Source organism: Molothrus ater, chromosome 7, assembly GCF_012460135.2.
Source record: "Molothrus ater isolate BHLD 08-10-18 breed brown headed cowbird chromosome 7, BPBGC_Mater_1.1, whole genome shotgun sequence".
NCBI classification, from domain to species: Eukaryota; Metazoa; Chordata; class Aves; order Passeriformes; family Icteridae; genus Molothrus; species Molothrus ater.
In genome coordinates, this window is record NC_050484.2 from 4,282,483 (window position 1) to 4,296,299 (window position 13,817).

General features: G+C 42.2%; 1 protein-coding gene across 2 annotated transcripts in view; it reads left to right on the forward strand.

The window, feature by feature from the left end:
- The window catches only part of ERBB4 (erb-b2 receptor tyrosine kinase 4), a 590,650-nt gene that overhangs the window by 485,995 nt on the left and 90,838 nt on the right, over positions 1 to 13,817 (forward strand). For both annotated transcript variants that reach the window (XM_054515325.1, XM_036387293.2), the window contains exon 20: positions 11,836 to 12,021. In XM_054515325.1, the coding sequence (XP_054371300.1) occupies positions 11,836 to 12,021 (186 nt within the window). The remainder of the gene's footprint in view (positions 1 to 11,835; positions 12,022 to 13,817) is intronic.

Below are 13,817 nucleotides of genomic sequence, written 5' to 3' on the forward strand. Positions count from 1 at the left end.
TGAGGTACAAAGAACAGTTTATCTGATGATCTGAGTTATATTATCTGATTATCTGAGAGATAATCTGAGTTTATCTGATAGAAATGTGAGATCTCAATGAGTTTATCTGATAGAAATGTGAGATCTCAATGAGATAGGGGAATGTGGGGCAGGGCCTGGCTACAGGCAGTTCCCAGGGCTGTGATTGACTGAGCCATGTCAGTGGAGAGGCAGCCCCTGGGCTGAATCCATTTGGAAACATTCTCCAGTGTCAAGGATGCTTTTCCTGGCTGGGCAGTGCCCTTTGAAAGAGTTCAGTGGGGGTTTTAGTATGCATAGAAGCAGAATTTAGCTTCTTGTTTTCTGAAGCTGTGCAAATTGTTTTGGTTTTTTTAGATGAAGTCTTGTTGGTTTAGATAAATAGCTAGAGTCACCAGCTAAAAACACAAGTCTCTCTGAAAAGCTATTTTAATAACCAAAGCATTTGGAAAAAAATGGTATTTGGACTGAGGAGAGAAAATTAATTTCCTTGTTGGGATTGTTTACTTGGCAAAATATTGAACAAATATTTCTTGGTAAAACATTTATTAACTTGCTGAAACTTAAAGAAGAGTTTCTGCTGAAGCTTTTCAATGGGAGATATATTCCAGTGAATTCCTCAGCCAGAAGATGTGTTTTGAAATGTGATAGTGATTGAAGACCTGGTTTTATCACTTTCTGAATGAACTCAGGTGAATTCCTTCTTTGAAGTCATTCCTTGTTTCAAAATTCAGACTATGTTCATTAGGCAAGAATGTTATCAAATCCAAATTGGAATGTTAAACATTTTATGCCTGTGGTTAAGTTGTGGACAGCAGGAAACCATTTTCCAGAGCTAGGCCATCTCTGAGGATCTGAATGCTGTGTCCTGCCTTGTTTTCAGCAAGGGTGGGAGATGTGTCTGTTTGTTGTGTGATAAATCTCTTCATCAGCTGAGGGGCACAGATGGGAGCGAAACTCCAGCCCAAAAAGAAAGTTATTGATGCCAGTGTTAATGGCAGGCTCTCAAAGTGCTCTGGAGCTCCAGAAAACGCCTTAAACCACACTGTGTCACCTTCTAAATGTTGGTAGCTCCACTCAAACTTGCAGATTAGCCCTCTGCAAAAACATGGTTGGTATTTCTCTCAGTGATGTGCTGCAGCTTTCTGGGGCTTTGGCATTTCACTGGCACAGAATTCCACTAAAAGTGACCAAGGAACTGACAAGTGATGGTGTTTTGAGCTGCCCCTCAGAGGTGCAGCATCATCTTTGATCCCAGTAAAGTGATCACACCATGGTGGTGTTAGGTCTTTTCAAGAAACAAAAATGTGAAGGCATGGAATAGGGAATAGATGGATTAATGATATGTAACCATATTTCTGCTTTATAAGTCATGTCAAATAGTAATTGTGTTGGTTAGGAAGGCTGATGGTGGAACAGCTATGGATACTTCTTCCTGCTCTTGATTAAATGTCAGCCTCTTGACTGCTGATCTTGGCAGTAAGATGCAAAATAGGTGCTGGCAGACAAAATCTCCACAGTGTGGGTGGGATTAGGGCTTTGTAATCAGGCTGCAAATGGACCCTCCCTCAGAGCTGAAAGTCAGCTTGGCATGGCACATGCACACAGCTGCTCTGGATATGTCCAGCACTAACTTTGACACAGTGGTCTTGAGCTTGAGTGTGTCTTGAGCTTGCAGGTTTCCTTATGGTTCACAGGCTGGAAAAGACCTTTGAGATCATCAACCTATGACCTAACACCACCTTATCAACTAAACCATGGCACTGAGTACCATATCCAGTCTTTTTTAAACACCTCCAGGGACAGTGACTCCACCACCTCCCTGGGAGTCCATTCCAATGCCCAATCACTTTTTCAGTGATTTTTTTTTCCTGATGTCCAGCCTGAACTTCCCTGGCACAGCTTAAGGCCATGTCCCCTCAATTTTGTCAGTTGTTGCCTGGAGAAAGAGCCCAACCCCACCTGAGCACAGGCACCTTTCAGGGAGCTGTAGAGAGTGATAAGGTCACCCCTGAGTCTCCTTTTCTCCAGGCTGGGCACCCCCAGCTCCTCAGTTGTTCCTCACAGGGTTTGTGTTCCCAGCCCCTCTCCAGCCTTGTTGCCCCCTCTGAGTGCCCTCAAGTGTCCCAGGGTCCTTTCCAACCTGAGGGGCCAGAACTGGACACTCAAGGTGTGCCCTCACCAGTGCCAGGTACAGGAGCAAAATGCCCTCCCTGCTCCTGCTGGCCACAGCATTCCTGATCCAGGCCAGGAGCCATTGGCCTTCTTGGCCACCAGGGCACTCTGCTGGCTCATGGTCAGTGGCTGTCACAGTACCCCCAGGTGTCTTTGTGCCTGGGCACTGTCCAGACACTCTGACCCCAGCCTAGAGCATTGCAGGGGGTTATTGTGGCCAAAATGCAGGACTTGGCCCTTGGACTTATTAAATGTCATCTTACTGGGCTCTGCCCATCCATCCAACTGTTCCAGGTCTCTCTGCAGAGCCCTCCTACCGTCCAACAGATCGACACCCACTCCCAGCTTGGTGTCATCTGCAAATTTACTGATGGAGGACTCAATCCCCTCATCCAGATCATCAGTGAAGATATTAAACAGAACTGATCTCTCGGGGACACCACTGGTTCTTCCTGTGCCTGGAGTTTCCCTGGCAGTATCACTTAAAAAGAGTCTTTTTCACTTTTTTTCCCAGACAGCTGCAAGGCTGTTGAAAAGCACTTTCACCCCAGTTGGCCCTGTCAAAGTTTGCTGTAGGAAATGCTAGGAAAAAAATGTTTGGGTTTTGATTTGTAGAGTCCTATTAGCTGGATAGTTCCTTTGGAAATACAGGATCTGTGATACTAGGCTGTCTTATGAGCATAATTAATGATCTTGAGATTGTGGTAATTCACAAAAGAGAATAAAAACATGACATAAATTATTATTTCATCCTCTTTGGAGCATTTCAAATTAGATCACTTATAAAATAGGCACTCCCTCCTGCAGTACTGTAAGTTTGAATGGTGTTTGTCTACAACTTTCTGCTTGGGTTCTGTAAATTGAGGGAGATTTTTCTTTTTTGAGAGCATCCACACAGGCAGAAATAAAAACTATTAAATACAGTTGTGTTTATGGATTTGACTGAGGTGTTTGTATTGGTAGCAGGCAGCCACTCATTGAAACATGTTTGGTTTGGGAGTTCTGTGGCTTGCCCTGACGGATGCCAGGACTGAGCACGGCCATACATAAAATGTCTGATGTTGTAGTTGCTTTGGGGGTTATTGCAGATGCCAACATTTTATCAACATGAAAAAAAGAGTCATTATGATTATAATGTTACATATGTATTACCCTGACAGCAGGGTGCCCAAATCTTGTGGAAATCCGGGGGGAATTTAGCTGAATTTATTGCCAAGGAACATAAATACTTCAGAGTTAACCAGGTATTAGCATTGCCACCCACACCTGCATGAGGTGTGGGTAGCCCCAGCCCCTCCCCTGCCATCCCCACCCTGCCCTTTGAGGGCCCTGGGTTCTTTAAAAAGTTTTTTTAAGGATGTTTTAATCTTGCCTTCAGGAGAGGAGTAGGTCAGCAGGAGGTAAAAGAAGGTAGGGAAGAAAAGGTGGAGGCAGAGCTGTAGAAACTTAGGAGGAAATCACAGGCAGAGGAATGTGGATGTGACACAGGGAGCAGGAGGCAGCTTTTGAGGACTTCTGATGGAGTCAGGAGAGTAAAAATCTGCCAGTGAACCAAACAGTCCAGTGAAACTTCCCATGTTCAAATACCATCCCTGTGCAGTACCCAGGTCCTGAGTGTGGAGTTCTTGTGCAGCTGAATACAGATGAGGGAAAGATAGAGATGAGTCTGATTTGAATTCTCTGTTGTGAGAAATTAAATACCAGGCAAAAAGTAGCTTTGATTAAAACAATTCTTAGCGTTGATTATACACTTGATGAAATTAGGCTTTAATCTGATGCTTTATCCCTTTAAATTGATCCTGAAGAAGGAATGTGTGATTATAAAGTCAAGCTTTTCAGTGATACCAGAAAATATCAAAGCAATGCCTGAAGACTGTTCAGAAAAGAGTGAGAACTTGATGATTTTTTTTTTCATTCTAGAGACCTTGCCATCACTCATGCTAAATCAAAAACCAAAGCAATAACTCCCTCCTTTGGAAAGGTTTGTGCAGCCAAGGCTGACAGTACCTTTAAGCTGCTCAGTGGTAATGTCTGTTTAGCCTCCTCTTTAAAATTATGGCTTTGTTAGACTGCATGGTTACAACTTCAAATATTTTTGCTAGTTGCATCAAAATAGTAAGAAACAAATCACTTTGGACAGACTGCTCTGAAATAATGATGTGTGTCACAGGCTGTAAGTAAAGCATTTGTCACAATGACATGATATTTTTGCTGTTAAATCATCTACTTCTGGTCTCCAAGGTGGGAATCCCCAGAATGAAACCCACTGTTACTTGTCCTGACAACTTTCAATGGGAACAATTCTGGTTGCTGAGGTCTTTGGCTATTATGGATAAAAGTGAATTGAAAATGGGCTAGATTTTGCTTTTCTCATCACCATGATAATTTTTTCAGGTCAAGATTCACAGAAATGCTGGCAGGAGCTGTCTCTGATCAGATGTTTGATGGAAAATCTACACTTGGTTTGTTGTGCAATAGGGGCCTGTTGTTTTAGAACTGATGTTCCTCCTCTGCTAACTCAGGCTCTGATGAATTGGGAGACTTAACTGGCACAAAGCCGGGAGAAGGAGCAAGCATGTGCTGTGGGGGTTCTACAAAATTTATCCCCTACACTTCCAAGCATTTGAGCATTAATTCTCAGCACGTGAGCCCTGTTGGAGTCAGCACAGTGGTCCATGCCCTCAGTGTTTGCAGGACAGGGATCACAGTGCTGCTTTCTTTTCCTAATTTATTTTATGTTGCTCCAAAATACAAAGTGAGCCAGCATTGTTTCTGTAAGTGTATGAAGGTGTTTATTCCTGCATGAATAGGACTTAATGCTTCTCTGATGTGGGCAGGAAGGTTTCACCCAGCAGTCTGCAAGTATGACCTTCAAGAGGGAGAGCTTTCACATCCCTGATTCGTGCTAGTTTTGGGTGTTTGGAGGAAAGTGGGGCATCTCTCCAATGCATTTGAGTCACATGGGGCAATGGCTGGCTTTTGAATTCAGTGTCAACAAGGCAGGCAGTGCCTGTGAGCAGTCAGTCAGACTGGTGCCCTGGGTGCTGTGCAAGTGCTGTGACAGGCAGGGCAGTCTCAGGGGGTTTGCCTGCACATTTAAAGACACATCACAGCTGCAGAAAAGGCTCTCAGCAGTGAGAGAGCAGCCAGAGGCCAGCTCTGATGGTGGGCAGGGGAGAGCACAGTGCTCCAGTGTTATGCCATGCCTGGCTCCTCACCAGGCTGCAGGACACTGGCCTGGGGCCAGCTTCTCCTGATGGCACTGGCTTGATAGGAGTCAAGTGAGTGGCACTTGTCTGGGGCTGTTCCCATCACATTTGTGCATGAACAGGCTGCAGGGTGTGGTCCCTGAAGTAGAATTTTTATTTTTTATTCTCAGTTTTAATCCTAGAGTAGTGGCTCACCTGACAGATGAGTTTCCAGAACTTTCTGAACTAAGTTAGTCTCACCATTTAAGGGTGCAGCACAGCTGTACTCCAGTATAAGCATGCTGTGACTCCACTGACTACCCTGTGAAGCTCTGCCTAAGGTCCTCATTGAAAACTCAACCAAAAAAAGCCCAAATCTCTCACATCCAAAAAATATGAAGTCCAAAACCACCCCTTCAAAACCTGCAGCCTCCTTAATCCTGAGAGTTTGTCCTGGCTCTGAGGAAATACATGCAAGCAAGGCTTGTAGTGTGACCTTCTCTATTTGGTTACACAGAGAAGTTCTTTAACAAGGCTTCCTAAATGTGAAAAACGCCAAAATTTTAAAAGTTTAATAGTAATAAAATGGCTATAAAAATAGTAATATAATTAGACTCATAGAAATTTGAACAATTGAGATTAGGACAATACGAGACAATAGAAACAAAGAGTTACAGACAGTCCAGGTACCTTTTTCTGGGCAAAATAAGCCTAAAAAAGGACCCACGTTAACAGAGGATTAACCCTTAAAAGCAATAACCTGTTGCATATTCATACACCTCATGCATGATGCATAAATTCCATTCAAACACAGGACTCTGTCTGTGCAGTGTCAACTTCTTCATCTTAATCCTAATGGTATCTTCAGGGCTGAGTGAGGCAGAAAAAGTTCATTTCTTCTGATAATGGAGCAATAAATTCTCCTTCTCTGAATGATTTAGGTGTCCTGTGGCTGCTATCTCAGTGCGAGTCCTTTCTTCAAAAAAAGTATCCTACATAGCATAGTTTCTATTTTAACATTATGTTATAACCTAAAACTATATTTAACACAATACTTTAGAAAATTAATACAACATAACTTTCTAACATAGCACATATAATATTAATTTTAATATTTGTGAAAAGCCAATCATAAAATACGCATTTTTCACACTAAAGCAAAACAGGCATGGAGGGAGTTGCAAGGAGATGGTGTTAGTGCAAAACTCTGGCTAACAGCTCATTAAACCCCCTCAATGACAGGGCTTTTGGACCTCTAGTTATTTCCTGCTGTGCCAGGCAAATTCAGCATTTCCCTGTAGGAAAAGCAGTTGGCCAGGTGAGTGTGAATTCAGCATCTGGATGTGCACTGCTGCACTTCATGCAACAACCTCTGATGAACCTGTACTTCTGTAAGCATTCACCTTACCCTATGCTTGGAGCATGGAGGTGCATGTACAGAAAGATTATTAATTTATTTAAATAAATTTTAATTCCTGAGTCCTGCTTCTCCGGAGAGAAGTTGAGAGAATGTTGTGCACAACCTGGGCGTCACAGAAACCTGTTTCCTCAGGAATACTGGCCCAAGCCAGACTTGGGTGTATAAATCACAAGAATTAAGCTTAAAGGAGCAGTAGCACACCCACACTGAGAAGGGGAAGAGGAGAGAAATGATCCATGTGCCATAATTTCTTTATACAGAAGAGCATGTCTGAGAAGGGTAGGACTGAGCTGAGCGTGGAAGGTTCAACTGAAGTCACCGGTGGTGAGCCTGGAGCACACAACCATGGCCCTGCCACGCTGCCTGCAGGTTTAGCTGCCTTCTGAAAAACTGTTTGAAGCACAGCAGTGCTGGAAAACCATGAAAGCAGCATCCTGCATGGGCAGTACAGAGGAAATACAGCAATGGGTGTCACGGTCATAGCACCAGTGTGGGCATGTGTGTTGTTAAATGAATTTTTGTTCTGTCTCCTAGCCATAGACTACACAGGCTGAGTCAGCTACCACCTAAACAATTGGTAAGACCTAGCAGACAAACAAAAGGCTTTGAAATATAGTAAATGCTGGGCTGTGATTGGATCTGCCCTGCAGCAGGTCAAAGGTGCATTCCAGAGAGATGTTTGCCCCAGCCACTGGAGGAATTGAAAATTAATGTAAAAAAGCAGTGTATTCAGTGTAGTATCTCTCCTGTTAGCTCAGCTGTGCTTTCAGAAAAATGCACAGTGCACTATGAAGTCAGCTTTTAAATACATTTATTACTCAACAATTATTAGGAAAAACAGGCATGGAGTTGTTCTTTCATCTTTTGTTTTGCTTTGTTTGAGGGTGTTTTATGGCAGGAACATTTAGAAGCAGAAGGTCAGGAAAAGAGATTTTTCAGACTTTGTGCTTACTTAACTCTTTATCAGGTAAATATCTTCATTTGGCTTAAGAGGAGCAGTAACATTTACTCTAGGCTTGCCAAAGTGGGGAAGCAGATCTGTGATGCTCCCCTTGAACAAGGGGATGTGGTGTACTAATGAACAAGGGCATGAGCTGAAGAGAGTTGTGCCCTGGGCTGCTCTGGGTGGAAATAAATGTTCAACATGGCATTGCCTCACTGCTGCTGACACATGCACCTTGCTGAGCCCCCTGGTTTGCAAACTGCATGATCAGAGAAACAAAACCAGTACCAAAGGCTGTTCTTCAGCAACCACCATGCTGGCTAATGTTTATGTTCTGTTTTCAGCTGTAATTGTTGCAATACCATGTCAAAGTAGGAAAGGGGGAAGTTAAATACCATCTTATAAGATATGCTGTAGGTGTACTCAGAGCACTTTTTCTTCTCACAGTCTTCAGAACTGGGGCTTTTTTCCCCATCCTGGTAGGTCAAAATGAAAATTGTGCTTTAGCTGGAGTTACTTTCCAGAAGCAGCAGCCAAATTAAAGGTATTTCAAACATGACTGCAGAGTATGGATAGATCAGGAAACAGTTTTAGGTGAGATTTCCAAATTACAATTCACCACCCCAGACCCCTTTTGACATAGCTCTGCTGACAGAAACCAGTAATAGGTCTGGTGATTGCTCATTGCACACTCAACCTTCTTTGGGCTGCTCTCTTGTTTCTTAGTGCACACAGCAGGCAGATAAGTGTGAACCATTAAAATAACATTTATGTGATTGTTTAATGTTATTGTTTAATACAGGCTTGTGTGTATAAATCACAGGAGTTGAGCTTAATGGAGTAATAATGTAATAATCACATTGAGAAGGGATAAAGAGAGAATGATGGTTGTGAGTTTTTTCAGGAGAGAAGGGTAAAGTGATTTGGGGCACTGTTTCCACTTGTGCTCCAGCTTTCCCATGTGACTTTAAATAGAAGGTTTTGGGTACCTCATTTTCTTCTCCATTAAATTAGAATTCCAAACTCATGCCTGTAATTGTGCCAGTTGAGTGTAGAGAGAAGAGCTGCAGACCCACAGCTACAAAAAGGCCCAGAATATTGCAGAGGCTGGTTTTGAGAGATGCCAGTGCACCACCAGCCAAGTCTGAGTGTACCTCACCTGCATAAAATGTTTTAGACAGTTACATTAGGAACCAGGCTGCTGAGTGTCCAAGTGCCACAAAGATTACAGCTCTAGGGTCTTTCATGTCCAAACAGGTTTGAAAATGGAGACTTGTATTCCTTATTTGCTGAACAGATTCTTAAAATGCTCCTAAGTCATAATGTTTCTGTTGTTGCTTGTTTTGTCTAATTAGGCTCTAGCAGAATCTCTTTTCCTTTGTGATTTGCTGTGCTGGATACACATAGCCCTGATTTTAGTTCTTCTGTAGATGGAAGTTCAATAAAAATAACAATAGCTTTACTAATGAGGATAACTATGTGAAGCCAGGATTCATGCTAAATTAGTATCTGTTAGTGGTTTAGATATATAATGAAGATTTCCTTGCCCTCTGTGTATGTCTTAATTCATTACAGAGAAGTCCATTATATTTTATAAAAGACATTTTGACTTTTTTTCCTGAAACTGTTGCCCAAAACTATTGGAAAAGCAGGTGCTTTCCTGTAACATCAGAATGAGACAAATGGCACTGCTTGCTTTTATTGTTGTACAGAAGTGGTTTTCCTTTGGACACAGATGGACTTGGCAATGGAAGTAGCTGGAGACTAATGGACACAAGCTTCAAAGCTTTCTGTGTGGGCCCTTGGAAGACAAAAAAAAAAACAAATCTCATTTTTGTTCTAATCAGTCTGGGTTAGAAAGAAAAGTACTCCAGCTCCAGGCTCATGGGGAACCTCTTACCTTTACTCAGAGGCAGAGTGGGCAGCAGGTGCTGTCCCTGTATGCATCTGCAGGAGAAAAATGAATGGAGTAAGAAGGAAAAAAAATGAGGCAGAGGAATTTTGTGCCCTGGAGACTGGGTAATTCACCTGTCTACAGGTATTCATTCTTTAGGAACATTTTCAAGTCACAGCAGAAGAAATGCTAAAATTGTTTCAAGGAGTCCCCATACTTAAGAGTTAAGTGAGTGGGAACTGTATTCATTTGAATGTGAGTAAAATCAGTTAAATTCAGATCCCTTTTCTAATTTGTTGCATCAGAATCTTTCTCAGATCTGCTCCTCCATTATCCCATCAAATAGTCTCTATTTATTCATTTATTTCTTTCTTCACATACATTGAGGAAGAAAAGGGAAGGAGTCACTCCCCCCAGTGAGGACCATCTGCTCTTTTCTTATTGGGAGGGAAAAAACCCTACAATTAGTGTCTTGTTCATCTTTTTGTTTTACTAAAAAAAAAAAGAGGGGGAAAGAAAGTAAAAGAACTATTATGCAAATATCTGCAATTTGGTTTCAAATATTCTTTGTACTATGATGAGCAATTTCCTTTAATACAAACTCAACCTACTTGCCAGAACCATTTTTTATTTTTTTTAAATTTTGCATTAATATAAGGAAGGGAAAAAACCCCCAACTTTTATGTTCTTCTGGTGGCAAATTTGTCTCATCCTTTTTTTTTTCTTTCTTTCTTTCCTTGGCACTGTTACAGCTGTTATTCTGTAAGCTGTCAGATGTCATATTGGGTTTTTTTGAGAAAAAAAAAGAAGACAGCCAAAATAGCCTTACAGAGCCACAATTCCATCTCACTTTTCATTGTTCCATTGCCATGATGAAATGGTCTTGAAATGGAGGACTCAGTGAATGAGAGAGAAGAGCTTTCTCCTTGCTATATTTGAATAGTTGCTTGTGATGGCTGCATTACCTCTAAGAACAGTTATTTAGGGTTTTTATAAGGAGTTCCTGTGCTACTGGTCAGGGGTGTGAACTCTAGGGTCAAATAGCACAGCCAAGATTAAACCTTCTGGTCCTTGGTCCTGGACCAGCTTGGTAGCTGAAAACTTCTCATAGTCTGGAAAAGGGAAATAAAGTCTTTTCTGTGTGGAAAGCAAAAGCGTGGAAAAACAAAAATGAACTCATCCAAGACCTGATGGGAGAGGTGATGGAAGAATCAGATGCTGAGCTAAGAGGCTCAGATTTAGAGAGCAAGCATGGTGTAAATTACTTCATTACCCGTGGCTGTAACTGGAAGATTAACTCCCAATATGCAAATGGACCACACTTATAAAAGTGTCCAGTTTTTGGGTGTAGCCCCTGGGTGTGCTTCCTCTGCCCTAAATGTACCTGAAGGCCCTTCAATGAATGTAGCTGCTTTTTATGCCCTTAATTTTGGCTGGCCTCTGTTTGTTGGTAGTCCCAAAAAGGCATTAAAACAAGACCAAGGAGACTTTAAGTGAAGTGTGTCACACCTGCATCTTTTCTGTGGCTGCAATGGGACAGGGAATGTGGGGCAGTGCAGAGTTTTAGATTTGTGCAGACTCTTGGTTTTGGGACTCAGAACATCAACTTGGCATTACATCAGCCTGGAGATTCCCTTGGAATGCCTACCACTGGACAGACAGGAATTCATCGTGCTCAGGGGACACTGATCCCCTTTAGCCACCTGAGTATTGGAATAAATTACATGGGACTCCATTTTCTTCATGGTGGAAAAAGCCCATTCTTTAGTCACATAACTCCTTTTTATACAGCTTTATAGACTTTGTGGGTGACTTTAATTGGTTAGTAGCTTTCTTGCTAATTATTTTATTGGTTAGTAACAAGTTGTTACCCTGTATTAATTGGTCACTTAAATTCTCAATGTCTATGTGCAGGAAAAGTTGTGAGACATAGAAAAGGGAAAACTATCTAATGGTGTAAAAACAGTTTATACAGGTGCTGGTTGTTTCTCACCCAGGAATAGATTGTTATGTTAATGAACTGCTCACACCAGGATTGCTTTCACATGGGAACTTGCAAAGGGCTAGCCTGACAAGGAGAGCAGGTTTGATTTTATGAAACCTTTCTTTATGGTTTTCCTACCTTACCACAACAACTCGAGTGCATTGAGTCTTTGAGCACCCTGGGGTAACCTTTCGATCACTTTTATTGTTGCAGGAAGCTCTCATCATGGCCAGCATGGACCACCCACACCTGGTGAGACTCCTGGGTGTCTGCCTGAGCCCCACCATCCAGCTGGTCACTCAGCTGATGCCTCATGGCTGCCTCCTGGATTATGTCCATGAACATAAGGATAACATTGGCTCCCAGCTCCTGCTGAACTGGTGTGTTCAAATAGCTAAGGTATGTAGCTCACGTTGGAGTTTTTGAATAATTTCTTATTGTTTTCATAATTAACTTTAAAACATGACTTTTTGTTTGCATTGGGTTTTTTCAGGCCTGGTTTTGTTTCTGAGAAGGTTGGGTAGTTCTTGAAATACACACTATTTTGGCTGCTTTACAGTATTATAGATGACTTGTAAATACGTGAACCAAAGTGTTTTTCTTGCCTGTTGTCTTGGTTTGAAAAGACAGGTGTCTGCTAAGGAGGGCAGGAGCCTCCCTTGAAATAGAAAATGTAAAACCCTTCCCTATGAATTATTATAATTTTGAAATTAAGAGGCTCTTAGGCAAATATATGGGAATAGGAATAACAGTTCTTTACCAGGAAAATTAAAAATACAAATGCAATAGTAGAAACAAACAAAAACCACCCAAAAACAACCACAAAAAACACCATTGCTAGAGTCAGACTAGGAGCTGACCCCCTGTGGGTCAGGGTGGTGGCACAGTCCCATTCCATGGTGGCTCAGCCCTCCTGCAGTGCCAGCTGTGGTTCTGCTGGAGCAGGGATCCTGCACAAGGGGGGAGTTTTCCTCTGAAGCTCCAGGGCTGCTGGAGATGGGCCTGATCTCCCTCTGGGAATGCAGGGGAGAAGAAAGCTGCTCCTCTGGGAATGCAGGGGAGAAGAAAGCTGCTCCTCTGGGAATGCAGGGGAGAAGAAAGCTGCTCCTCTGGGAATGCAGTGGGCAAAGGCTGCTGTGGTGTTCCCAGGGTCAGATTGTATCCAGGTAGGAATGCTTGGCTCCTCCCCTGGGCAGGGCATCTCCCAGTGGGATGATGGAATTTGATCAGCCATGCAGGGACACTCAGTGGCCATGAACAGAAGAGATCTCCTGGAGGGAGGATGGGTTGTGGAAGGGATAAAGAAAACTGCCCCATGAACAGAAGAGACCTGCCCCACCTCTGACAGATGGTGGTAGAATACCCCCAAACCACATCTTACAACCCAGGACAACTGTCTTTCCAACTTAATGAGGGGTTGTTTCTCGAGGTGAGGGCGAGTGAGGAAAGAAGCCCCTTTGTGAAATCTGGGGCTGGACACAAGGTGATTTTTCAGCCTCCTCTGTTGTTCACTGTTAATACATATACTGGTTTTCAGCTCTTCTGGGTCTGCATTGCCAGATCTGTCATCAGTTGTCTGCTGGAAGATAAACATGTCCTTCATATCACTCCTCACATGGTGATCCTGCTATGTTTGGGTCACAAACTATCCTTGGCACAATGTTTTACAGCTGGTTTTAGGCATGTTTAGGTGTTCATTGTTGTACTAAGAACAAGTACTCAGCACTAACAAAATTATTTGCAAAGAATAACAAGATCTTTCACTATAGAAGACCATAACTTATCCATTTTAAAGGTGCTTTTGAACAACTAGGGTTGTTTACTACAAGTGGCAATTTGGAGCCTGCCTTTTGCATTGAGTTATTTGTAAGTTGTTTAAAGTTTTAGATTATTTTGGAGAAAATGCTTGTTATAGACACATGCCCGCAGACTGCTATCTTACATTAAATCTGCAGCCTTAAGTGAATTTCCTACAACATTTATTACAAAATCTTAATTCAAGTTGTAACGTTAATCTTTTGTAATCAAGTTGTAATGTTAATCTTTTAACACTGGAAGAGAAACCTGGAGATTCAGCAATTGTTTTGCTGGACTCAATATTAAGTAAACATTTGCCTCTTTTAACAACTTAAATACAAAAATATGTTCTTATAAAAGTAAGAAAATGTAGAAATCCAGCTAGCCCTTTTTTGTTC